At 47.3% G+C, this 23,857-nt stretch overlaps 1 protein-coding gene and 1 pseudogene across 3 annotated transcripts in view; both read right to left on the reverse strand.

Annotated features, from left to right (window-relative positions):
• Nucleotides 1-3,950: 3,950 nt before the first annotated feature.
• Nucleotides 3,951-4,284, reverse strand: LOC308355352 (mitochondrial import inner membrane translocase subunit TIM14-like; annotated as a pseudogene). Its single transcript has one exon. The product of its transcript is annotated as a mitochondrial import inner membrane translocase subunit TIM14-like (transcript).
• Nucleotides 4,285-8,539: 4,255 nt separating this feature from the next.
• The window catches only part of CHAT (choline O-acetyltransferase), a gene marked incomplete at both ends in the record, with an annotated part of 45,982 nt that continues 30,664 nt past the window's right edge, over nt 8,540-23,857 (reverse strand). For both annotated transcript variants that reach the window (XM_080823692.1, XM_080823693.1), the window contains 6 exons: nt 8,540-8,809; nt 10,567-10,704; nt 16,938-17,000; nt 17,127-17,268; nt 20,281-20,403; nt 22,965-23,093. In XM_080823692.1, the coding sequence (XP_080679818.1) occupies nt 8,540-8,809; nt 10,567-10,704; nt 16,938-17,000; nt 17,127-17,268; nt 20,281-20,403; nt 22,965-23,093 (865 nt within the window). The remainder of the gene's footprint in view (nt 8,810-10,566; nt 10,705-16,937; nt 17,001-17,126; nt 17,269-20,280; nt 20,404-22,964; nt 23,094-23,857) is intronic.

A 23,857-nucleotide genomic window follows, 5' to 3' on the forward strand; every position in this document is an offset into this window, starting at 1 on the left:
AGCGGGCCGCTGGATCCCGCTGAGACGCAACACACACTACTAGGCAACAGCTGGAAGGGCTCTTGGGAGCGGGTGTGGCCACGCGGAGGGTGGGCGGGGCCAGCGCGGGTAGGGGCGGGACCTGAGGATCCTTGCCCCCAGGCCTGTGCCGGGTGCGCGTGTGGCGGCCAGGATGAGGACTGTCCCTTTCTGGGTATCTACATCACCACCTCCGGGGTGCAAGAGAGTTGTGGTGTAACTTGCTTTCTCTTACCTGACTGCCAGGTAAACGGGGGACTTCTGCCCCGTGTGGCAAGTGTTAATGATAAATACCGACAGTAGTCAACATTTACAGCCAGTTACAGAACGTATGTGTCAGGTGACGTGCTAGGCACGTTCCGTATATTATCTCATTTAATCATTTTACCATCCTTATGAAGTAGGTTGTGTTTTGTACTTTGTATTTACAAAGCTGAGGCTCAGAAGAGGCCAAGTAACTTTCCCAGGCAAGCCAGGGGTGCAGGAGGGACAGGAAACTCTTGTAAGGTGCCTGTCTATAGGTTTCTTTTTATCTATCTTGCCTCGGATTTGTCGAGATTTTTGAAACGAAATTTAAGTCCTTCACCTGTTTTTTGGAAAAATGGGAGTCCTTATCTCTTCTCATATTGCTTCTGGTTCCATTTTCTCACTTTTCAGGAACATCAGTTAAATATGTATACATACATATGTATACATATTTAAGATTTTATTTATTTATTTGACATACAGAGATCATAAGGGAAGCAGGCCTCTGGCTGAGCAGAGAGCCCGATGTGGCCCTCAATCCCGGGGCCCTGGGATCATGACCTGAGCTGAAGGCAGAGGCTTTAACCCACTGAGCCACCCAGGCACCCCTAGCTAAATATATTTAACTGGGACTGTATTCTTTATGTCTCTTCCTTCTGTGTTTTTCTTTTTTCATTCTTCTTTTGCATTATATGTATATATGTGTGCATACATTCATTCATTTTTACATGTAATCCAGTTTGCTAATTTTCTCTGTAACCATGTCTTAACTGCTATTAAATTCATCAATATGGTTATTTTTTTCAGTTATTTATTTTTATAATTCTAGAATTTCAGTATGATCTTTTTTCAAATCTGCTGTATCACATTCTATAGTTTTCAGTTTCTTGCCAAGTTTTTTTAGGTTATTCTTGATCACAGTAAAGATACTCACTGTATAGTCTGTATTTGAGAATGCCACTATCTGGAGACCCCACATGTCTGTTTCTGTTGTTGTTTCTGCTTATCTTGTCTAGAGTTCTTGTTTTACTTTAATTGTGTACTGGACATTGTATTAGAAAAATTATTCATAGGAACAGTTTGAGGCCAAGGGTGATGTTATCTTTCTCTATAGAAGACTCCCCCCACACTCACTGCTTGCTAGTTCCTAGTAACACCAGCAACCCAGGATCCCTTCATACAATTTCAGGGCTTGAGATTATCTGAGCCATCCAGATGGCTTGAAACTGGGCCGCAGGACATGTGGAGGTTGGTTCATTTATATTTTATCCTCATTCCTGCCCCAGAGAAGGTGGTAGCTAGCCAGGAATCCCCCTGGGTATTGTTGGACTCCAATTTTTTGTATGCCTGACACTGCAAAGACTCAAAAATTGCATCTCATCTTCTAGGCTGCCTATTCAAGATCCCTAAATAGCCCCAGAGTAAAAGCATCTCCAGTGCTATGCTTACTTACTCTCATCCTCTCCCTGATCTTGATCTAGTGAGCTCTTTTATGATTTTAAGAAGAGTTCTAAAAATATATATACCAGGTGTGGCTCAGTTGGTTGAGGATCTGCTTCTTGGTTTCGGCTCAGGTCATAATCTCAGGGTTGTGGGATCGAGCCCCACGTTGGGCTCCACGCTCAGTGGGGAGCCTGCTTGAGAGTCTCTCCTTCCCTCTCCATCTGCCTCTTCCCCTGCTTCCTCTCTTCCTCTCTCTCTAAATAAATAAATCTTTAAAAATATATACCAGATATATGCCAGATATTTAAAAATGTCTTCTGTAGGAAGCTTCTTCTGAATTAACAAGTCTACCATTACCAGAGGCAGAGGATTCCCTGTTGAGAGTTTTGCTGGAGCTGCATTGAATCTAGAGATCAATCTGGGGGAGAATTAACATCTTTCTAAGGCCTTCATATTCATTATCTTGAAATACCTCTCCTTTATTTAGATCTTCTTCAGTGTCTTTCTATACATTAATATCTGTAGTATAATATGATTATCTGTGTATAGATCTTCATGTCTTTTGTAAGATTTACTCCTAGGTTTTATTATAAATCATGTATTTTGTATTGTGATTTTATTGTTTGTTGTGGTGTATAAAATAAAATTGACTTTTGTATATTGATTTTATATAAGCAACCTTGATCTTTTTAATTGATTTGTTAATTTGTTTACAGATTTCTTTTGGATCTTCTATATGGACAATCACACTGTCTGCAAAAAATGATAGCTTTTTTCTTTTATTAAGCCTTTCTTTCCTTTTCTCCTTATTTTATTGCACAAGCTAGAACCTGTAGTGCAATGATGAATAGAAGTGGAAATAGTGCATATCCTCACTTTATTCTACATTTCCCTATTTGCAATGATGTATATTGTATGTTTTATGTAAATGTTAATGTCAAGCTAATTTCTTTTCTACTTCCTTTTGCAATGGGTTTTTTAAAAAAAATTTATGAATTACTGTTGAATTTTACTGAATGCATTTTAATGATCTATTAGAGTGGGCCTATATTTTTATTCTTTAAGCTGTTCATGAGTAAATGACATTTAGCTATTTTCTTGTTTTAAAGTTTTTACTTTAATTTCAGTTGATTAACTTACAGTGTCATATTGGTTTCAGGTGTACAATATAGTGATTCAACACTTCCATACATCACCAGTTCTCATTATCTAATATTAAACTACCTTGCATACTTGGATAAACCTGACTTGGTCATGGGTATATTATCTTTTTTATATACTGTTAGAGTTTGTTTGCTACTGTTTCATTTAGATTTTTTTTTTTTAAGATTTTACATTTAGATTTTTTTAAGTAGGAAGATTTTAAACTACGGCTTCAGTTCATTTAAGATTTATAAGGTTACCCAGAAATTTTATTTATTCTCTCATTAGTTTTAGTAAGTTATATTTTCTTAAGGATTTTTATCTAATTCTCAAATTTACTGGCATTAAGTAGTTGATATATTTTCTGGTTATCATTATAATGTCTACTGCAGTTGTATCTACCTTTTATTCATTATATTATTTCTGAATTTCTCTTTTTATTGGTTTTACCAGAGATTTGTCTATTTTGTTATTCTTTTTAAAGAACCAACTTTAAAAAGATATTTATCACATTGTATTTTAATTATGAGTTTATCAATATCCCATTAGATTGGGGGCTCCTCGAAAGCCAATGATTGTTGCATTCATTTTGCCTTGACATAGGTAACAAATTATTTGCTAAATGAATAATGAACACTATTTCTATTCAAACCGTATGTATTTACCCATAATTTCTGAGTGTTAAAACTCCAACTATTCTATAAGCTGATTTAAAATACTCATATTTAGGGACGCCTGGGTGGCTCAGTTGGTTGAGCAGCTGCCTTCGGCTCAGGTCGTGATCCTGGCGTCCTGGGATCGAGTCCCACATCGGGCTCCTTGCTCGGCAGGGAGCCTGCTTCTCCCTCTGCCTGCCACTCTGTCTGCTTGTGCTCACTCTCGCTCCTCTCTCTCTCTCTGACAAATAAATAAATAAATAAATAAATCTTAAAAAAAAAAAATAAAATACTCATATTTAAAGAAGAAACTTATACCAAGGCTTTGCTTGAAAGCCTATGCTAAATCATTTATAAATTTGTAGCTTTGAGGCATTTTATCATTAAAAGCTGGCACTCATATACCTAAACTAACAACAACTTAAAATTCATCACACACTTTCTTCATTTTTTAGCTTGACCTTCTTGTAAATCTTTAGCTTCATGGATTTGGGCTGCTCTATAAGGAGATCTTCCCTTGTCTGGGTGATTTAAAAGCATATTCATCGGTGAATATCTCCTATTTTTCCTTTATTGGCAGTAGGTTTGCATCTACACCTCGTATTATGTTGCTTCTCGTTTATCATTTTGGGTTCAAACACATCTCTATAATGCCACCACTGGAGGCAGATTTTAGTAGATTTTGAAAAACTTGTTTTACTTGAGGCTTCATATGTTTCATGGCTTGCCAGCCATAATGGTCTGCAAATCCTGCAGAGGCAATGGTCAGGCCAACGGGTACCACACATGGCTCTGACTGTGGCTTGGCTCCCCACCCTCCGTCGAATGAGTGGTCAAAGAACCCACTTTTCTTTTGTTTAACTTTTCTTTAACTTTATTTTCTCCTTCACTGATAGTTGTCCTATCTTTGTTACTTTTTGACTTTACTGTGCCTTCTACTTTCCTTAAGTTTAGGGCCTGACTCTTTTTCTTACTTTGTAAGTTACACTTAGCTCATCGATTTTCAGTCTTGCTTCTTTTCTGATGTAAGTATTTTAAGGTTAAAATTCTCCTCAAGGCATCAGTTTTGCTGTATCCCAAAGGTTTGGATATAAGGTATCTTTATCATCATTCTGATCAAAGTATTTCTAAATTTCCATTATTATTTCTTCTTTGACCCAAGAATTTTAGAATAACATATTTCTTTGATTCTGGAATATTCCCAATGATTTCCTCTTCGAAGAGTGCTTTCCCCCATTCTCTCTAATCTCTTCTTCCTGAACTTCTACATGTACCTTCCCTGTATTTTTATTCCTTTCTAATGTTAAACATATCAATCCCCAAAGTTGGAGATAGAACCGGGTTTATCGTCCAGTCATCCCATCTCTGAGCCTGGTGCTTTTCCCTCCACTCGGTTCTGTCTATGCATGTTTGTGCAGGCTGATGTGCAGACACCCATCGCTACACCCAGATTTCTACCAACACGATCACAAAAAGCCCATGAAGCCTCTCTGCCCTTCACCCTCTCCCAGTGCCACACACTGGGAGAGACTAAGTTCCTGCCTCCCTTTCTCTCCTGGACCCCGTATCTTTCAGACGTCCACCACTGCTGCTGACCTCAGACAATGCCAAACAGGTCATTAACCCAGTTCACAGAACTTATAATAAAATTTGAATACCATTTCTGTTTAGAAACAATGGCTAACACCGTCTTTCTTGGTATTACTTTTTATTGAATACGGACTTACGGCCTTTAAATATTTTGAATATAGTGTTTTCAATATACAGTTCTTTAGTCATACATATTTCTTCAAAGCACAAAACTATAACTTAAAATCGAAAGGCTATAATACACATGTATATATTGCCATAAATCTAGAACAATTTTATAAAAATAGAACTCAAATGTCAACTTTATATATCTTGGCAACTTAGCGGTATCGTAAGGTGGCCACAAGCATGTTTATTATGCATCACTCCCCCACAGTGACTGTCTCCATGTTTCATTTTCAATCTCTTTGGGGACACTTGGAACAGTCTCCATTACCAGGATCCCTCATGCCCATGGCCATGGCTCAGCATTGCCTTTGCATAAAGTCTCAGCGCCTCCACTTGTTCTTGGAGGGGGAAGACCAGCTTCCAGATTCTTCCTCAGAAAGAGGAGGTGTTCCCTCCTACCAAATTTCCACAATCCCCCACTTCTTGAAGCCCTCACAGTGCATGGTTGATATCTGAATGTGCAGAGTCAGTTTCCTTTCCCTATGCGCAGAGAATGATAGATGTGAGTTTGGTTCTTTAAAATCAGTGTGAAAATTTTGAAGCAAATTCATCTGAACATTGCCCGCTGGGGTAACATCATCATGACAGTGGACACCAGTGTCCACCTGCTTGTGCAAGACCCTTTACACACATGTTCTACAATCCTTACAGCCTTGCAAGGTCGGGACATTCTTGTCCCCATTTGATGATAGAAAGAATTGAGTCTCTGGGCATTTAAGTCTCTTGGTTAAGGTCAGTGGGATTGTCTGACCCCCAAATCAGAGCTCTCTGCCTTCCCAGAAATCCATGAAAGGGAACCAGCAGAGAACTCAGATCTGTACTGTGGTCATTTGGTGAGAACAGACAAGTGGCTTTGGGTCAAATTACAGCAGGGAGACAGCAGTTCCCCAGATATTCCCAGGACACTTGAGCTGCGACTTTCCTAGGGGAGCAGGAAGGTGGATGTCAGTGGAAGCAGTATGGACCTCCAGACGGATGACTCTGAAGGGCCGTGCAGAATTTCCCAGATCATCCAACAGAAATCCTCCGTCTAAAACCAGGGCTCAAAGCATTTACTGCTTGGTCCTGTTTGTGTTTTCGGAGAGCTGAGCAAAGGTCGTAATGCCAGCGGAACACATCTCAGCCCTGCCTTCCATGGAGGTCAAAGTGCAGAAATGCCCAGTGGGCCACAGGGACCTGTGCAGGGTCCCCGGGCCAGAGCACAGTGGGAGTGTGGTGAGGGGCCTTTGCCCGGACTCACCTTCAGGGTTGCACAGCAGATCTCCCTAGCGCCAAGTTCTGCTCCTCCTCTGGATAGAGACTGCCTCATCTAAATGCAGGTTTGATTTTCTAGTTGCTTTCCCACTCCCTTGCCTTTTTAGATTTATCATAAAAATATTCCCCAGTGGGAAGTGCCTCTCCTATCTCCTTGATGATCACAGCCTCTCAGGACAACCTTAACTTTGGCTCTGTGCACGGTCCGTGCAACTGTCCCTCGGAACAATTTGTTACTTAAACTATAACCCCTGGAGGATTTTACTAGTTACCAAGCACATTTAGATATGGCCTTAGGAAAAACATATACTGGCAACAGGTCTTTGGGGAGAAGGACTATATACGACCGTGAAGCTGGGCAGCTGGGGGTGCCCGGCTCGCTCAGGGCGGAACGCCGCCCCTTCACAGAAGTCAGGCAGCCGGGAACGCAGGGTCAGCTCAGGGTGGAAGGAAATACTGCCTGCTTCCCTTTTCCGTTATCGCCTGCTTCCCTTTTCTATTATCGCTCCTTTCTCGAAGCGCCTGTTGTTATTTAGATGAGTCCTTTGAGTGTGCTTGGTTAACTATAAACTTTATCCTCCTTCTTGTTTGTTCACAAGACATGTGACTCATGTTTGACCTACATCGGTTCTTCTGTTGGCTTTTGTTTCTATCTAATAAAAGTGAGACTGTGGAATTGGTCTGGGCAGCAGTCTTCTCGACTGTTGTCCCCTGTTCCCAATCTCTTGCAGCTGACTTGTTTGTGCCTAATTCTTCTCCCGTTCGCCAATTGGAAGCGGCAGTTCTGCCCCTCCATCAGGGCTGACTCTGGACATAGCCCTTCCCTCCTCCTGGCCCTTGTCCCCACCAGCTGTCTGCTCAAACTTGCTCCCCCCCACCCCCTGCCAGGCCAGGGAAAGCCCTGCTCTGTGCTCCTCCACATGGGGTTTCGTTACAAGCCCTAGATAACATCCTCTACCTGCGATCCGCAGGTGTCCTGCTTGGGCCACTGAGATCATTTTCTGAAATTAACGTCACAGTGGTTTTCTTAAAAGCCTCTCTTAAGAATGAATAAAACAAAGCAAATAAAAAACAACGACAGAAAAATCCCCAAAGCAACCCTCTCTCTTCTCCTCTAGAAGGCAGATCACCTATAAGGGGTATGATTCCTTATAGAAAGGGCAGTGGGGAAGCCACAGAAAAAATGCGAGAGGCAGGATTCTTGGGAAAATGGACTGGTCCTCCCTCCAACGCTGCTGCTTGGGGGGCACTGGGTTGTTTCCTCATCCTGGACTGTTACTGATGCCCCAGGGGCTGAGCAGCATGACATCAGTGCAATGGCGGATGATTCTTTTCCCCTCTCAGATTTTCCCAAACTCAATGGAAGGCTGCCCCGGGGAGATGAAAGGAGAAACGTGTTTTGGGGCCTGGGTCACTGTATTTTAAATTAACTGTGTGTGTGTGTGTGTGTGTGTGTGTGTGTGTGTAGGGATGGGGTGTTTTGCAGCCCTGTATGGCTCAGTGCAGGCCACCCTGGAAGTCATGATCACACTGCTTTGAATCTGAAAACAATGCCCCCTACTCCTCCCAGAAGAAAAGAGGTATTGACCTGGAGTTAGCCTCCTTCTCCATGACACTTGTAGGAATGCTGCATGTAATAGGGTGACACATTCTCTTGTTGGGCAAGACCTCCCCTGGACACACTAGGTCCGGTTGGAGACGTAAACATCACCATTAAGCTTCTGCGGCCATGGAGGGAAGGTGGTGTAGACTTGTACGCCTCACCAAGGCCACCTCGGAGCCAGTACTTCCCAGTACACAGGCCAGAGGGCAGTTTGGCAAATAAGGACCGTCCCCATGCCTAAGGAGGGACACTTTCCTCTTCATACTCCTGCTTTGCGTGATGCCTCTGTGCGGTCTCTGTTGGGCCCTGAGGACAGGGGAGCTACTGAAAGCTAGGGAGAGGGTTGGGAGCCGGGGTTTGGCAGGGTCTAGCGGCAGCAGAATGCTGGGTTTGGGGAGGTGAAACCTAGCGACAGGAGTCAAGGTTGGTGCCCCTGGATGGGCCTTGTTGCTTTTTCTTGTGGCGCCAGTGGCTTGCCCCCTGTAGACTGTGGCGGACTGCACAGGTCCCTCATTTCAAGGAGGCTTTCTTCCACTGCTTTCGCAAACTTGGTAGAAGAGGTTTCCTTGCAGCCGTGAAAGCTGGAGATGCAGAAAAGGATATTCTCTGGCTGGGGGTTGTAGCAGGCCCCGTAGCCGTCTGGCACCACGGGACCATAGCAGCAAAACATCTCCATGGTTGTGGGCACCTGGAGGAGAGGACAGGTCAGAAGCCACTGATCTGAAAAGTAACCTGTGAACTTGCTAGAATACAGGGTGTTTCAGCAACCCTGAGGCCTCGATGGGATATTTACTTCTCCATTTTCCACCTGGGTGTTTGACTGAATTAACCAAATGATCCAATAGCTTCAGCATGGATGGCTACAGCCAGAGTCATAAAAACAAACCCATCTAACGGCACGATATCCAAAGAAGAGGGTCCATCAGCCACTCCCTGGTGGGAAATCTGCTCAACTTATGAAGTCAAAATCTCCCAGAGTGACCTGTGCTGGGTCTCAGGCTGAGTCTCTCCTTCACCTTGGGGGCTGTATGAGGCACCGAGGCAATCAGGGTAATTTCCTCAATGGCACCCTGGTGGCACCCCACAGTTAGATGGCTTCCCAGAGGGAGTAATTTATGAACAGAAGGAAATCTGGCCTGTCTTCTCTGTCGATTTTCCCCACATCCTTAATTACTGTCAGTATTGCCTGGCTGGTCTGCTTTTCTCTCCATAGCCCCCGGCCATGCGCAATTACCCAGCGCTGGGCATTTCAGAGACTGCCATCGACTGGCGTTTTCGTTAGGCCCCTAACACATTTTGAATTCAGAGCGCTGAGATTTTGTAATCAGGATCACAAATCAGGAAAATGTGTCTCTGAAGGCATTCCCGCCATACACGTTCATTGCCAGTTGGGAGAAAGAAAAAACACCAAACCACCCTCCCCGCCCCCAAATTCATTGTCTTAGCTGGTCATAGGGGGAAACTAGAACACATTCTCGGGGAGTTGCAGGCTGGGGTTGGTTTTTAAACCCAAGGTTTTAGGCGCTGTGTAGTTAGGCCTTCAGAAATGCCACCGGCCGTTTTAATGGGGCAGAACAAACCATTAGTCTTGCTAATAGAGTCACCTCATTGTCAGATAAATTTGCCGTGCAACCCCTGAAGGCCTTAAGACCGTTCCAAAGCACTTTTTGCCCATGGATGGTTTCCTGAAGAATTTATGTTGTTGTGGCCTGCCCTCGCTGATTCGCGTTTGCGAGCTCACTGCTGTCATGACAGAATCAAATTACTGAGTGGGCTTTTTTTTTATCCTCAAACACAACTTGATCAGCCCCTCTCATTGCCCACGTCCAGCCTTTAGCCGATGAGGCGGAGTCTTAGTTGACTGACGTTTGGGGGTCCTTTTCTTTCCTAAACTGCTGTCCTTCTCCAGTGGACTGCATTCTGTCTTTGTCACAGTGGTCCTCCAACAGAACAGGCTTGGGAGACGCTGGGCTGGCCGCTGATCATCTGCTGTCGGTCTCGTAGCCCTTTACAGTAATGGCCGTGACCTGTTTGGAGGGCCTGTTCCACACCAGCCACTGGGCTAGACTTTCTACCCAAACTGTTGCTTCTAGCTGAACCAGGACTTCGCTCTAGACCTGTCGGGCTTCAGAGCCTGTGGTCGTCACGGCGGAACACCACCCCACATGTAACAGATTGAACGCCGGTAAGCACAGGGCTAGAGCACCAGTTCCCATTCAGGACACCTCTGCTAGGGTGGCGTCCATGATTACAACCACTTATTGGGGAAACCAGTACTCTGAGCATTTAGGTCATTTTGCCAAAGGGCATGCAGCCTGTGAGAAGCTCCTCTGGGACTTGTCTGACTCTAGCCAGTAGGCTGGAGTCACTGGTTTACGCTAACTGGCCTTTTAGAAAGCCCACTGGTTACACTAAGTGGCCCCTTGGGTGACAGCCACACTGTACCTGGCTGGTTGAGAGGACGAATCGGTTGCTGGTCAGGTACGTTTCATCTGTGAACATCTCGGGCAGCTCCTTGCACGTGTCCCGAGCCAGCTCCCGCAGCGCCAGCAAGTGGTTGTCGATGGCCATCCCTGTTATGGCCTGGGTAGTTGGGGGCAAAGAACAGGAAATGAGACAGGGGCTCCCACGCCCTCCCCCTTCTCTAATCCACAATGCTGATGGCCATTGCAAGGGTCTTGGCTTATGCTGACCCGGCGCTTGCTGTGGACAACGTGTGTGGGTGGCTGCCCAGGGCTGACCAATCTACCGCTGAGCCGGTGTTCCTCGGACCCTTTCTACATGCACAGGGCAAGTCCAGAGCAGGCTGGGTTCTAAAGTGAGCATACCTGAGTTAAAGGTCTGTGAGTCTGAGTATCCTCTGCCTCTCAACCCTAGCATGGTCATTGCCTACACACTGCGTATGACCCGTCTAATTGGAAGGAGTGGGCTGGGCATCTCTAGTACTTTCTTGAGTAGGGGAGGAGACTGGGGGGCAGGGATGGGTGCTGGGTCCTGTTGGGGCATGGAGAGCGGTGCCCCAGGCTATCACTGGGCAGACACTCACCGCAACCAACACTTTATCCTCCAGCCAGAGTCCAAGGAATGAGGGATAGAGGACATTAAGGCCTGTTCTTAAATCTTGCTTCCTATTTCATGGGCTCAGGATCGGTTCAAATAAACTGGATTTACAGCCTAAGGAATCATTCTGAGACAGGAACTAGACATCTTAGAGGCTTGGCTGATGTTTATAAGGGGAAAGCTTGTTGAATGAAGAAAGATTGTTTTTCCTTTTTATTACAAGATACTTGAACTCTTATCAAAGGTTAAGATCAGAGCAGTGGCGACTCTAGGATGTCTATGCAGGCAGAGCTTGGAGGTGGTCTGGCTGGAAGTGGGGCGGTGGGACCTGCGTACCCATTTCATCTCCTCCCCACCTGAGGCTGCACGGGTAGCACACACACTGGTTTTACTTGGATTACATGTTCATTTGGGGGTAATTTTAGGAGTGGTGGGGACTAGGGGGCCGTCTCCGGCCTAAAGGAGTGCGTTCACATCAGGTAAGTGTAAATCTTGGGAGGTTCACACTTAGGTAAGACAGCTGCTTAGTTGTTAAAGCCCCAGATAGGAGGAAACGTCCATCATAATGAACTTCGTTCAAGTTTACAAGGCATGTTTTGGGATTTGACAGCTGTTCTTTTTCAGTGAAGAATGAATGCATAAACATGAGTCAGAGGCCCCAGTCTCTTCAGATGCACCTAATTATAGGCTGGAAAGATGTTATATAACCACAGCTCACTTTGGACATGCCCCGCTAGGACAGAGGGGAAGGACTCTGAGCCTGTCTATGCAGTGAGTATACTGCTGGTTCCTCTGTCAAATCGCAGACTCGTGTAGACCCGTGGAAGCCGCTGCTCTGTGGGGCAGCCAGCCTCCCGTCATCACCCCCTCCAGCTCACGGTGGCAACCAGGGCTAATTGAACGGAGTGTTTGGATTAAGGCCACGAGTCGTCATGAGTAACACGATTCATCATTCGGTCTTTCATTCATTCGGGGAAACTTACTTGAGAGCCCACGACGTGCCCAAGGCTGCTGGGCACTGGGGATGTGCATGCTGTGAAGGGAGAGCCTAAGGTGCTGTGAGAGTCTGTGCGGGGGTGGGGGGTGGTCTGGACCACACCGGCTCCTTCACTGGGATGTCCTTTCTCTGCTACCGCGGCCCAATACAGCTGCCACAGAGCTGGAGCTCTCCTTGCTTCTTCCCCCTGACCCTGACCCTGCACCCACACAGCCAGCCAGGCTCCAGATTCACCACAACAGATTTTCCTAGCTCTCCCCTTCCCAACCCCCTCTCTTTCATTTAGCTGTTCCCATCAACATAAAATAGTTAACAGAGCTGAACCCTAGGGCCACGCTTTAGAGGATATTTTTCTAAATCTTCCATAAATAAATTATTACCAAAGTTATATATTTATATAGCTTAAAACCCCAGAGAAGCTGAAGGCGTCTGTCTCTTTGCCAGGTCCGATTCCCACTCCACAGAGGCAACCAATTTGGCTATTGAATTGTCTTAGTTCTAAATAACAGTCTTAGAACGCATTCACTACCTTTTTCAGCTTTATCTATGTCTTCGTGCGATAGAAGATGAACCTTTGGCTCTTTCATACTCCTGCTCTCCAGACAGTCTTCCATTCTCCCATCCTCTCAATAGAGCTACGTTTAGCTCCTCACTGTTTGATCAGTAGTCAGTGCTGACATGATTTAAATTATACAAGTATTCCCATCTGAGTCTCAGGCTGTATTATGATCAGATTTCCTTTCTTATTCCTCTTTTGTTTTCCTTGGAATTTACAATTTTTAAATGATTGAATTACGATTTTTCCCATTTGCTTAGCTCTCTACAGATCTATAACTAATTGATTCCTAAACTCTCAGCCAGAAGTGTAAAACTTTTCTTAGTACAGTCAACTAAATCAGATAATTTATCAATTTCATTTCATCTCTCACTTCTTGCTTCTCTATTTTTTAAAAATGATTTTATTTATTTATTTGACAGAGAGAGAGAGAGAGAGAGAGCGCGAGCGTGAGCTGGGGGAGTGACTGGCAAGGGAGCCTGAGGCGTTACTCGATTCCAGAACCCTGGGGTCATGACCTGAGTCTAAGGCAGATGCTTAACTGACTGAACCTCCCAGGCACCCCCTCTTCTTGCTTCTCTATGGGCTGATTGTTTCTGTGTCTGCTAAACAGCTGTCGACTTGGGACCTCCCTTTACTGTCACCCTCTTTCTCACTTTCTTGTGCTGAATCTTCTGATTGTCGGAGCCTATGATGTCTTTTATGTTTTATCTCTTACTTTAGTAGTCTAAATCTTCCAGTAGTTTGACAAGAAAGAAACCTTAAAAAGTAAAGCTTTTGAGAACTTGTCTGTCTGAAAATGTCTTTCTTTTGTCTGCAAAATTGATCATAGTTTAGCTGGGTATGAAATATACATTAAAAATCATTTCCCCTCAGAATCTGAAGGCATTGCTCCATCATCTTCCACCTTCCAATGATGTTGCTGAGAAGTTCAAGTACAATTTTATTCCTGATCTTCGTATTTATTTTCTTTTCTTTCTCTCTCTCAGAGATTTTAGGATCTTCTCTTCGACCTTCGTGTTGTGAAATTTCCTTGGTATGAATCTTTTCATCTCTCATGCAAGGTACATGGTAGGCTCTCTCAATATGGAAGCTCATTCCTTCAATTCTGAGAAGTTTTCCTGAATTATTTTGTTGTTGTTCCCCTCTACCCCCATTTTCTCTTTCTGGACATGTATTACTTGGGATCCTGTTTCTTATGTACTGAGCCTTTTTGCTGTCTTATATTTAATTTCTTGTTTTGTTGATATTTAGGGAAGATTATTTCAGCCTTATCTCCCAATCCTTCCATTGCATTTTTTTCTACCATATTTCCCCCAGAATTATTTTTATTGCCCCCAAAAGATTTTTTTTTTCAGTTTTGTGTTCTTATTAATGGATGCAATAAGTTCATTATCTTTCAGAAGACCTCAATTATAGTTTTAAAACATGATCTCCTGCTTCGTGCATTGTTTCATTTCTTTGAAGTTTTTCTTAAATTATTTAAAAAAATTAAACAAAAATTTAAAAATTACACGAAAACATTTTTACTGGCTTTTGTGTCTTACGTTAGTGGCTTTCCTCAACGTCTGATGATTAATGGCTACTTGCTTATATTTCAGAATAAAGCACTGAAAGAATGATTAGAAGATACAAGGGTAAGCCTGTGCTTGCCCTCTGGTAGCCTTCACTGGGAGGTGAGCTGGCTGGGCTATTTCTCTGGGCACCCCAGCTATCAGTGTCTGTGATTTTCTTCTCTTGGCCTGGTCAGTCTCACCACAGAGAAATTCTAGAATCTCATGCTTGGAGAAACTTGGTAATAAAAGTACTTCCCAATGTACCTGGAGCTGAGTAAGTAGACTTTGATTAATCACCGTGTTTAATCTGATTAACCCTCCCTGAGCTCTACCTGGTGTCCCCAGATCTAGAGTCTTCTGTCTGTAACTTCTCCAGAGGCTAAGCTTCTAGCTTACCATTGAGAAAGGAGAGGGTAGTCACCTAGCTGCATGGGATGGTGGAAAGGAACTGAGGGTCTGATTTTTTCTTATAGTCATAATCAGCCAACCCTCTTCTTTTCAGCCCTACACACACCTGTACTTCTGGTGGGTGCCTCCAATGCCTGAGCCATTCTGCAGTTATAATTCATTGGGCTCCTGGGTCTCCCTTACTGTTCGCCTGGGTTTTAGCATCCCCTGGTTTGCTAAGTCACTGGCCATCTGTTCTATTTTCCAACTCGAAAACTTTGCTGTTCCTTTTTTCCCCACTCTCTTTGCCTAGTGTATTCATGGCTTAAAAAAGAAAAAAAAAAAACTGCCTTTGCTGATATTTCTGAGGATTTCAGAGGGAGTGACAGTAAACCCTTGTGTCCACCATGGTTAAGCAGAGTTGGTGTCTACCTCTTCAGTCCGCTGCCCCTGCCCTATTTCAGTCCTTAGCTCAGCTCTACCTAAATATCATATAGTTTCCAAATTAGTGTCACTGAGTGTTGGCAGACCACCCATGCTCCAACCAGTCCTTCTTCTACCTGGCCACCGGAATAAACTTTGACTGAAAAATCCCACCTCATAAGCTCCCCTGTGCCTCTGTCCTTTGCAAACATACACTGAACTATTTGCCTTTCCTCCAATGTGTCTTATTCTCTCAAGATTCTTTACCTTTGCACGTACTCTTCCCTTCTGGGACCATTTTTCCCTTCTATGTCCACCTGACAAGTACCTCTTCATCCTCCAAGTCTCATATCAAGCACCACTTCTTCTGGGAAGTCTTCCTGGCTTTCCCCAGATGAGGAACTAGCTTGCCCCTCCATGCTCTCTCCTACTTCCTGAGGGCTCTTTTCTCATGAGATGAGATTTATCATTTAAGGGGTTTTCCTCTCAGCTACTCAGTAAACTCGCTAAGGACAGGGGTTGTGGACTTCACCTTTTATTTCCTCCCACCCAGCACCTTGTCTGGCATTAAGCAAGAAAACCAAAAATACCCACTGAATACATGAGCGTGAGCTGGATTTCCCCCAAACAGAATGAACATTTAACTCTTCAGATGAATTCAGGATTTGGCAACTGAGTGGAAAGAAGTCTACATTGGCTCATTCTAAAACCCAGATAAGCATTGTACTTGCTTTCAAGTATATAGAGTGAAATTCGGTCAAGCCCTTTTCACAGGATCTATGCTCCTTCAAAGACTGTATCAGAATAAATTTCAACTGATATATTGATCACCCGTCCAAGTAGTAGCTTATTCTCTGTTATTTATATGCAAATGATGGCTCTGCCATGCTAGAAAATAAACGACTTCCCTAAACTAAGAGAACATTTCCTTTAGAATTTTGATTTAGGGGCGCCTGGGTGGCTCAGTTGGTTAAGCAACTGCCCTCAGCTCAGGACATGATCCTGGAGTCCCAAGATCTAGTCCCACGTCAGGCTCCCTGCTCAGTGGGGAGTCTGCTTCTCCCTCTAACCTCTCCCCTCTCGTGTTCTCTCTCTCTCTTTCCTCTCTCTCTCTCATAAATAAATAAAATCTTAACAAAAAAAAAAGAATTTTGATTTGGGGCACCTGGGTGCCGAGTGAGTTAAGCCTCTTACTGTAGATTTCAGCTTTGGTCATGATCTCAGGGTCATGAGATGGAGCCCTATGCCAGGTTCCATGCTGAGCATGGAGCCTGCTTAAGATTCTCTCCCTTCCTCTCCCTCTGCCCCTCCTCCCCTGCTCTCTTTCTCTCAAAAAAAAAAAGTAAAAATAAATAAAATTTTGATTTCACTATTAATTTTCAGCAAAGACTTTTTATTCATAGGTGATATAAATAGACAGAAAATAAGAAAGGAAACCCAGCTCTAGGTGGGAATAAGTACCGTCCCACCAGCAGTCATACAAGGTGCCCAAGCCACCACAGTGTGCCAGGCTTGGCCACCATCTCTCACATTTGACTTTTCTTGTTGTATATACTGTAAAGTACTATACGTATTTGGTGCTATTACTACCATTATTGTTCTTTCAAAGATCATTCATGATATTCTTGTAAAATCCAAGTGAAAATGAGTGCTGTGTTACCCAGGTACTAAAAATAAGAAAAAGGCTCTGAGAGGCATGGCATCGGCCAAGCCACTGGGTGGCTGGTGGCCCGGCTCTCACACAGGTCCTGTGCCGTGGCCCAGTGCCTGCAGGACCAGCTTTGGGGCACAGCCCACGGTCATGAGTTCCCCCGAGAAGAGGCACCGTGTCACTCACCATGACTGTGTACTCGGTCTGGGCTCGGATGGCATCCTTCAGAAGCAGCAGCTTCTCTGAATCCTGTCAACAGACCAGAGATGGGGCTCGAAGGGCTACTCAGGGACCAGCAAGCTAAAGGAGTGGGCTGTCCCCGAGCCCTGGCCGACAGGAGGCTCCCGGGGACTCCTCAGACGGAGCGGGACTTACCGGCACGGTGGCCCTGTGGTCAGTGACGGCCTTCACAAAACTCAGCGCCTCTGGAGTGGCCGAGCGAATGTTGTCCACGCGGCCCTCCTGGAACCGGCGAATGGACGCGCTCTCGTAGGTGGCCACGAGTCTCCTGTGGAGCCTGCAGAAGATGGAAGATGAATGGCAAATGCTGTCGCCGTCTCAGGAAACCATAAACGCTGGAAGAAAAATAGCATCTGCAGGCTTTATGTTTACAGCCCTGACTCTACTGGGCACAGTATTTCATTTTAATGTTAATAGAATTCTCGGGGAGATTTCCCAAAGATGAGTGTCGGGGAGTCACTAATAGGAAGAGCTGTGTACGCCTTCATCCACCGGTGACACTGTATGGATAAAAAATAGAGAAGTGACGGGTAACTTTTCAAAAAACCTCCATCTGGTGGGAAACCTAGAATTTTCTTCGAGACCTCATGAGTGTTTGATTAATAGCACAGAATGGAATAACTATGTAATTAATCATTCATATCCTTGAGGGAATCCTGTTTTATTTAGAACAATTCAAGCATGACCTATGGATCGAGGCAGGGAGGAGGCTGCAGCCCAGGCCCGCCGGTCCGGGGGTAGCTGAGCTTCCAACAGACCCATAGGCGCTATGGCTGTGCCTCTCCCGTCCCTAGCCAGGGAAAGTCCTTTCCTTAGGCACACGAACCAAGTGAGTACTCCGAGACTTGCACACCTGGCTGGCACGTGTCTTTCTCACCTGTCAGCAAAGTCTTTGGTGTTGGAGGAGGTGGGGAGGAGGAAGACACAGAATCACAGAGGGACCTTGATAAGGGGACACAAGTCATGGGCCTGCATGCTGGCCTTGTCAGAGCGTGTATCTCCTGCGCTGAGGGAGCTCTACTAAGAGGAAGGCCAAGTCTGATTCAGCACAGTGCTTGGCGTTGTAACTTGGTGAGAAGGTGAATAAACTTTCTGGACACTTCTGTCTCATTGCCCCAGGGAGGAAGGACTCTGGCAGTGAGCTCATTTCCAGTATCTCTACGGTCTCTGGCAGCAGACACCATGCCCAGCACAAAAGTAGATGCCATCACTGGCTAGTCACTGATCAACCCCCATCTAGGCATCTTCCAGGCTTTGCTGAATCTAGGGGCAGAGTAAAAACATTTTTTTTGGTTATGGCTTAGACTCTGAAGAATGTTCTCCATGGGAAGCAGATCCTATTTTGGCTGTTCACTGAGCCCAGCAGCCTCCGGCCATGTCCGCTGCCGGCCACATCATGTGCCACAAAGATCAGTTGAGGATAGAGGAGGCTGTGGTCTGCGCGGGACCGGCCAGCCCCTCCTAGCCCTCAAACTGAAATGCTCCCTGTCTCATGGCCCATCTCAGCCACCTGCCAGTATCAGAATGGCGACAGTGGTTCCAGACACCAGGTCCTGCCACAGCTTAGTGTCAGCGAGGTCTCTGTGTCCCCACGATGAGCACAGACCTCACGTGGGGTGACGTCAGCCTTCCCCATGGAGTCCCAGTGCCCAGAGTGGCCGAAGCCATTTCCTCTCCCTGTGAGTTATGGCACCTCGGGAGGACACTGGGATCTAGGATGCTGTGTCCACAGGGGAGCTGTCTGCTCGTTAGTGAGACCTCCTTCCCCTGGCCTTATTGCAAGGTCACTTTATGTCCCCTGCTCCCCCTGTATATTGCAAAGTAAAAGCAGGTACTGCTGGGGTCCTGTGCCAGTCGCTTTGGGAACACTGGAATCAACAGGAGCCAGCCTTGTCTTGAGGTTGGTCTACTTTGCATTTTATTTTATTTTATTTTTTTAAAGATTTTATTTATTTGACAGAGATCACAAGTAGGCAGAGCGGCAGGCAGAGAGAGAGGAAGGGAAGCAGGCTCCCTGAGCCCGATGTGGGGCTCGATCCCAGGACCCTGAGATCATGACCTGAGCCGAAGGCAGAGGCTTTAACCCACTGAGCCACCCAGGTGCCCCTCTACTTTCCATTTTAGTTTAGCCTCCTAACCCATTGGCCTCCCTGCCCTGTCTTTAACCCTTACTCTCTACTTTTACTCCTTCCCCAACACAGAGCTACCATGACAGAGATTTCTCTAAACCCGATCTGACTGTGCCACCCCCAATTAATACTCCCGTAGTGTCTTCTCACATCTGTGACTCAGCCCTTGAGGCCTACTCTGGGCCAGGTGTGTGAGACACGCAGAGTGTCAGGCTTGGGAGAGACAGTCTAGAAAACAAAACTGACAAATCAATGAGCAAGGCAGCCCACGTGAACAATGACTGCCATGAAAGAGAACACAATATGATAGGCTGGAGAGCTGGGTGGTGAGGGGGTCTGAAGTGGCTACTTTAGGTAAGGGGGTCAGGGAAGGCCTCTGAGGGTGGACACCTGGGCAGAGACCTGGGTGGAGGGGAGGAGCAGGCGTGTGAAGAGGGGTGGTGGCAGCAGGCTGGGGGTGCGAGACACAGGGGGAGCAAAGGGCCAGAGCGGGGAGAGAGCTTGGGAGGAGGGGCCCAGGAGAGGTGAGTTCACAAGAAGCCTTTGAAAGTCTGGACTTTGTTCTAAACATGGAGGGAAGCCATGGGAGGGTTCAAGGTGGTAAGTGATGCTGACGATTTGTGAAGATGGGAGTGGGAAGCAGAGCCCCCTGGGGAGCTTGCTGCCGCTGTGCAAGCACGAGATGACCGGGGAGGGGCCAGCGGCCATGGAGATGGAAGACAGAGGGTAGGTCTGAGAGACCTCTGGAGGATGGACGTGGGGGTGTCCCGGGTGGGAGAGGAGAGACAGGGACGAACCAAGGATGAGTTCACACTCTTGGACCTGACCCGTGGAGGGGGTGCTGGCTCCATGTCCTTATCAAGGAAGAGGGCACAGCTACAGGGGCCCACGTGAGGGCAGGAGGAGGAGCAGCCCCTGGGCCTTTGCTCAGGCAACTTCCTGACTATGAAGTCCTTCCTTCCTGTTTCCGAGACTGGATTCAGACTCTGAATCCCGGTTCAGGCGGCTCCTCCTTCCCTGCAGCCTGCCCTGCTCCTCCCAGCTTCTCAGCCCACAGAAAGTCATTCCTCCCTCCAGGATGCTTCTAGACTCCAGAGTCTAGAGCAGCTTGTCGGGCAGCCCACCCGGGCCGAGTTGTTCCGCTGTCAGGCTTTGCTTACCTGTAGAAGGCCAGCTGGAGGCCCACCTGGATGAAAGCATCAGGACTGCATTTCTGCTTCTTAATGAATGTTTTCCCAAAGACGTCAAACTTATACACAATGAAGTCGAGATTCTTTACTATTCTGTGGGAGAAGAAGAAGAGGCCCTATTGCAAGCAAAACAGAATGCACAGACCACGAAGTCTAGCTGAGTGGCTCAAGCTTGGTCTACGACCCAGGACTCTGGAGGTGGAGGACATGGTCCTTGCCCACTGGGAACGCAACAGGTGTCAGACTCAGGCCTTGACATGAGGAAGTGGCAGAGGGCATGTCAGACCAGGGTTCCCTGAGCTGAAGGGGAGGTTTGGCTGGGTAAGGCAGTGGCCCTGTTCTGGTGGAGGGGGGGGGCTGGCTGCAGGGAGGGGCATGGGACTCGGGGGCAAGAGACATTTGCATGCACAGGGAGAACACTGCCCACAAACAAAACCCTCGGAGCCCATTGCCCACAGAAGTGGGCCTGAAAGAAGCCTTTCATCTGACCTGTTTGGGAATGTGTGTCCCACAACCTCAGATTCTTCTGGTACCCTGGCCATTCTCCCAGACCTGGCACACCGCCTTTGCCCAAGGAGAGGCCCGTTTCTCCGATGGCTGGAAGCCATGTCTCCTCACAGAGACTCCTCCCTGTTGTCCTATGAGGAGAAATGCCTGGGGCCTCCCTGGGGGTCTCGGTCACCACAGCGAGGGCTGCTCGACTGTAAAGCCATCTTACCCAGAAATGACTGCTGAGCCTCCTGTGACACACCCAGCTCTTTACTGCCCACGAGCCACGATCAGAGTAACGGGTAGATTCCCTGACTCTACACTGAGACCTTTGAGCATTCATCCCCTCACCAGTATGGACCAGTGTCCTCCTTCACAATGAACTTGGGGTCTGGGCTGATTGTCCACTGCAGCAATGTCTGGCGGGGTCCACACGGTCTGTCCACAGGCTGTATGTGAATGCAGAGCCCTGGGGAGGCAACCTCCACCCTCCAGTCACACTGCCGCAGGCCTCAGATGCTCTCTGCCTGCTCGCCTCGCGGGCCGTTCCAGGTTCTGGGGACCAGGGGGACTCACCCCTCGGTCCAGCCAGTTAGCTGTCTCTGGACAGGCTGAGCGCATGGTCACACAGTCACCTGGAAGCCTCTTGCTCGGGCCCTGCCCAATCGACCCTGCTCCCTTCTGTAGGCAGCTCGGAACCCTCGAGGCTCCTCCTGCTTTCCCACACTCAGAACTCTCCTGGCTCCCCACCTCGGAAAGAGAATTTGGAGGCACCACTTAGATCTCTGAAAGTGAGTGGGCACCTTTCTCCACCCAAGGATGCCAGCCCACCAACTCACTCACTCTCCTAGAGGCCTGCTTATCCCAAGAACAGCCCCTACAGTTGAGCTATCAGCATCTTTTGTGGATGAACACCGGAGGCCTCTCCTACTCTCCCGCGTCAGCAGTCAGCCCCCAGAGCAGCTTGCGGTGGACTCATCCTCCCTGCCCTCCGAGCTTGGCCATGATCTGTCCTGCTCACTGCATCTTCCTCACCGGCTCCCTGAAACCCCTGCTCCAAACCCTCCAAGGGCTCCTCCCCACCGCACAATAGCATCCGGGCCCCATAACACAAGAACAGCAAAGCTCTTCATAATGTGGCCTCAACTTCCCTTTAGTGCCTCAGTTCTGGCCTTTCTCTCACTTGCTGGTTTCCAAACCAGCCTGCATCTTCTATAAATCTTCTATGTACAAGCTCAAACAAGCTGCCTTTCTGCCTCTTCTCCAGCTGCCTGCACCACGAACTCCTATCCATCCTTCAAGACCCATTGTTGCAAAGCCCTTCCACAATCTCCTGGTAGAATTCCACTGCTGTGTCCTCTGTGGGTTCAGGCCTGTATGCCTTTCTCCGGTTTGGGCACTTGTGTCACACATGTTTTGGTCTGGGGGTCTACTTCCTCCACTGAAGTGTGGACGGCAGGCTCCATGGCATATTCATTTCTGTGTCCTCAGCCTTTCCGCGGTACTGGCACATTCATATGTTTGATGAATGAATGAATGAATAATGCTCACTTACTGAATGAGGGAATGAAAAACCAAGGGGCAGATCTAGTTGCCAACCTGCAGCTCCCTCCACAACTTGGCACTGCGCCAGTGCGGGGGTTGTGGGGGGCGCCCAGAGGGGCCCACCCCCATCCTGGCTCTCCTGCATGTGTCCTGTTAGGGACTGAACTGCCTCTCTCCCCATGGGGAGAAAGGTCCTCTTGTCACATTGTAGTGTAAATTCAAGCAAATTGAAATAGCTTGGATTCAAATGACCTATTCAAACCAGTTGTTTATTACTCCTCCTCCCCACCCCCAAAGCAGGGGGATAATTTCCCCGCCTTGACTCAGCTCAGTCAGGTGAAACCTGTGGAAAAAATAGCTCCATGTTTGCATTTTATGGAAATGATGGAGACTTGAGCAAGGTTATTTCCCCAAGAGTTATAACTCCCCTTTAGTTTGACTACATTTCCATGAAGGGGTGGGCCGGGGCCGGGGGCGGAGGCGGGCGAGGGGAGGCAGAAGAGCTGGGGTCTTTGGAAAACTTCCAGGGAGCCTCATCGTCCTGGGTAGAAGGGGTTGGGGTGAGAGTGGACACGGGGTGACACCAGAGCATCGCCCTAAAAGAGGCTTGGGCTTTCTACCGTTGAAGTTTTTCCGCCGAGGAGGCTAAGAGGCCTTGGATTTCCGGGGAGCACTTCCAACGCAGCCTCCTGGGGGCCGGGAGCTCGCTGACAGAGTCTGCTCGGACCAGCTTCTTGCTGCTCTTCACCCTGCAGGCACAGACAGGTGACGGCCTGCGGCCCTGGGAGCTGAGGGCTGCGGGCAGCCGGCCTCGCCCTCTGCGGGCATCCTAGCTGCTGGAGCCTCAGGGGGTGTGAGCTGCCCTGGGCCCACTGCACAGATGAACAGACTGACGCTCAGTCCCCGAAGCCACCCAAACAAGCACGTGGCAGAGCCGGGATTCCCGCCAGTTCCGCCGACTCCAGAGCCTGTTTCTTTTCACGTTTTTCTGCTCCACTAACACTTGGGAAACACTTGGAGATAAACTGAAGAAGCAAACTGTGTTGTTTGTCTGTGAGGGTTGCTTTGGGCTTTTAGAGATTCTAAAGAGCTCCTGAATCATGGAAGAGATTTAGAACTTAGATTCAGGGAGAAGATTCTGGAGGGAGAGAAGGAGCAAACCGTGAATGGAGGAAGGAATTCGGTGTGTTTAAGGGATAGGCAAGCACTCAGTCCGGCCAGCCCGGAAGCTAGGGAGAGAGGCCCAGCTCCCGGGGGTGGTAGGAGGTGCAGCTCAGAGACCCCCCCGTCCCTTCTGTTGGGTCAACGGTCGGCACAGGCCTGACTCGGAACAAGGACTAGGTATCAGTCTGGGCTTCCCTGGACCAAAGCAAATGTTCCTTTTTGGCTAAGAATTCTTGGCCAAGCTTCTCCCTAACGGCCCTATACCTGATGCCCAGCCTGCCCCCACTGACCATGGCAGATAAAGTGTCTGAGCTCAAGCTGTTTTCCGAATCCATCCTTCGCTAAGACA

The sequence above is a fragment of the Martes martes genome (genome assembly GCF_963455335.1).
Source record: "Martes martes genome assembly, chromosome: 14".
NCBI classification, from domain to species: Eukaryota; Metazoa; Chordata; class Mammalia; order Carnivora; family Mustelidae; genus Martes; species Martes martes.